General features: G+C 50.2%; 1 protein-coding gene across 1 annotated transcript; it reads right to left on the bottom strand.

Annotated features, from left to right (window-relative positions):
• Nucleotides 1-303: 303 nt before the first annotated feature.
• Nucleotides 304-984, bottom strand: DIRAS3 (DIRAS family, GTP-binding RAS-like 3). Its single transcript, XM_006862422.1, has one exon. The coding sequence runs from the start codon at nt 982-984 to the stop codon at nt 304-306; it is 681 nt and encodes a 226-aa protein (XP_006862484.1).
• Between the last annotated feature and the right edge of the window lie 2,521 nt (nt 985-3,505).

Here is a 3,505-nt window from a genome sequence, read left to right as displayed (position 1 = left end):
ATTTGGTTTCATTTAGAAACATTTCCCTAAAGTCGATCTGTCCATATCTTATTCTTAAACTGCATCGCTGCTTTTTTCTTCTCTTCATATGTCAAGGCTTTAACACTTTGAATTCTCTTACTTGGGAAAATGAAACATTATTAACTTACAGGAGACATTTATTGACACCTAATTGTTACAGTCCAAATCACAGCACAAAATCAATCATATACAGGTGACACGTTACATTGGGATTAGTCCATGTTATCTGCACACTGAATAGAGAGGCAAGTCGAGGCAAATTGGGCTCATTAGACTGGGGGTTTACATGATGATACACTTGCCAAGCACCTTCTCAGAGGTCTTCTGGGATTTCTTCTGGGGAATCTGGAGGCAGGCAGCGGGCTTATTCTCGTGGTTCAGCAGCATGAAGAACAGCTCTTTCACGTTGAAATCGGTCTTGGCGGAGGTCTCCACGAAGGCGCAATTCCATTCCAGGGCGTAGACGGCTCCATCCCTCAGGGTCACCTCGCGGCGATTCTCATCACACTTGGCACCCACCAGCACAATCGGGAACTTATGCATGTTGTTGCCTTTGATCTCGCGGATCAGCTCATAGAAGGCCTTCAGCTCCTCCAGGGTCTGCTTCTTGGTGACTGAGTAGACCAGGATGAATGCGTGGCCCTTGGCAATGGCAAGGCGTTTCAGGCCCGGGTAGCGGTGACCGCCAGTGGTATCAGTGATGTGCAGGGCACCCACGTTGTTGTTGCAGCTCATCACCTGGCGATAGGTGTCTTCGATGGTAGGCAGGTAGTTGTCGCGGAAGGTGCCACGCACCCATCTCTGCACCAGCGCGCTCTTACCCACGCCAGCAGAGCCGAGCACCACCACGCGGTAATCTTTGCATCTTCTCTGGGGCATGAAGGCGCGGATGATCAGCAGGGTGGGCAAAGGACTCAGCCGCCGCATCAGCCGCTCCTTGAAGCCAAAGCAGCAGTTGCCCATGGCGGAGAATGGACCGGGAGACGCGAGCACAACTTCTCCAGGAGTTAGGCGCTGGTAGGGATAGCCTAGGGAAGTAAAAAGAGAGAGTGAGTGACAAGGTTCCCAACCCAGCACGGAGTCAGGGTGTCTACCTGGTCAGCCGCTTCCGGAATGGAGACCACGGGGGGTTTCTGCCGCAGGTCGACTCTGCAACACAAACAGGAAACAGAAAGAACATCCTATGTCTGGGAGAACATACATATATGGGGTGGGGTCATGATTCCACTCTAGCTGAGTTACCCACCAGGCATATACATCAGATATGGCAGTTTGTGAACCAGAGTTAATGAGGCACAAAAAATCGAGAAAGGTGGGCGGGTCGCGCCTTTAAAAAACCCAAACTTTTCTGTTTAATCCTCACTACAATCTTTTGAGAAACACTTGAACCACAGTTTCCTGATTTGTAAAGCGGAGATAATAAAACACATGAAAATAGAGAAACAGTATAGGTGGAGGCTCAATAGGAAGGAGAAATTTACTATAACTCTGCCACTGTAATTATAGCTGCAAAATCAGGAATATGAGGCGCAAGAATTTTGGTGTTGCGATAAAGGGAGGAAACAGACTGAAGGTGGGGCTTTGAGAAGCCTTGGGTTATACCTGATTTGGACTGGAGCAGTGGGAATCGGAACAGACAAGATGAGGTGCCCACAGAGGCAGTTTAGAGTTTGGTGCAGCCCGAGGGGTAATTGAGTCGACATTGGTGCCCCACACTATCACTGCCCGTACTGCTAAGGGTTTGGGAAGTCTCAGCTTACCCCCCAGTTTCCCTTACCTCTCAACCACAGCAGAGACAAGTGCGCTACTCACCTAGAAGAGGCTCCAAGCAGTGCCGGTGGGGCGCTGGGGAATCCTGTTCAGCCCCTCTTCCGACTACGTTACCGCCTTATTCTTACTCTTGCTGTGACCACACACGCTCTTATACACACTCACTTCAGTTTTGTTTTGTTTGTTTCCCCCCCACACCACACTACTCCACTCTTATTCCCCAGCACTGGATACAGAATCAGAAGCTTGAACAGTTAACACCTTGCCCATCCTCAAAACAGACACACAAAATGCGCGCCAAGCGCCAACCGTTATCAAACCTTTCCTCCCCAGATAAATCCTCATTACTTTCTCCCTTTGGTATTACAAATCGCCAGCATTTCTGCCGAGTGCGATTGATACCGAATGATCCCTGCGGGCAAGGGTTGGACGCCGCAATCCAGGGTGTGGTCGCGGGGGGTGGCGAGGGGCGCCCAGGGAGCCCGCAGGGGACCGAATGCTCTGCTAGTGGTGCATTAACAACTGCGCCAAGGGAAACCCGTTATCCAAGAGTGTCCCCTCGGGATGCCCAGGGATTGATGCCCACTCCCCAGACAACGCGCCCGCTGGCTCTCACCCCGCAGCAGCTGGAACGCTGGTTCGCCCGCCATACCTCGCGCTGGCTTGCCCGAAAAAAGGCAGAAGACCGTTTTTACCTCTCTCCGAGGCGCGAACCGAGAGTGCTAGTGGGCAAATTCGCTCTACGCTGAGGAGGCAGCGACCAATCGCGTCCTCCTCGGAGCAGCAGCGGGAGCTCAGCCAAGGAGAACCAACGAGCTTGGTGGCTCCGAGGGAACTGTAGGAGCAACTGTTGGACTCGGGACTTTATAGCTCCTGAGCAAGGGGGCGCAGCCTGGGAGACTCCACTCGGTAATGAGCGGGGGAAGCCTGGACGTAAGGAACTAGCCAAGCCCAGCCATGGTCCTCTTGGCGTCCCCCACACCTGAGCAGCTGGTCCCACTGCCCAAAGCGGGGGCTTGAAGTGGGGGGAAGAGAACGGAAGCACTGCGTCTGCAGTGTGTGTCATCCCAGCTTCTTTTAGCTTTTCGTGATATCGAGGATTCTCGTCATGCGTATGTGTCTGGAGTGATTATAATCTGATCGTTAGAGTGGCAGACAAATGGACACACACACACACACACACACACCTATGATTGCCTTCACATCACTGTAGATCTGCGTGTTTGAATCCTTCCCACAACTCATGCCATTTACTGCAAAGAATCACCTCCACTTAGCTCAGTAAACTTTGGTCCAGAACAAAACCCAACTTCTGCCATTACAGAAAAAGTCCAACTAGGATTTTTTTTAAAAGAGCCTTTAGGACCTGCCTCAGGTAGGATTTCCTGTGGTTTAGATTTAAGTACCGTTTAAGGGAGTTGAGAAGTGTTCTGTAAACACTAACATCTACCACATTCACGAGCACAAAATGAGACAAGTGGTCTCATTTGATCGCCTTTAACACCCTGCAAGAAAAGAAGGAAAGACTTTACTATGTTTGTTTGTTTAACGTATACAGAAACTGAAGTTCTAAGTGGTAAACATACACATGCTTTGGAGTGATCAGTTTTCTCATCTGATGAAGTGGGATTAACACAGAACCTGCCTTACAACTTCTTTAATCATTAAATAATGCCCCCAAATGCTGAATATAGAACCTGACTCACAATCAGCA

The sequence above is a fragment of the Chrysochloris asiatica genome, unplaced genomic scaffold, assembly GCF_000296735.1.
Source record: "Chrysochloris asiatica unplaced genomic scaffold, ChrAsi1.0 scaffold00048, whole genome shotgun sequence".
Lineage (NCBI taxonomy): Eukaryota > Metazoa > Chordata > Mammalia > Afrosoricida > Chrysochloridae > Chrysochloris > Chrysochloris asiatica.
The sequence above is the reverse complement of the archived record's forward strand: the minus strand, read 5'-3'. Positions and strand labels throughout refer to the sequence as shown.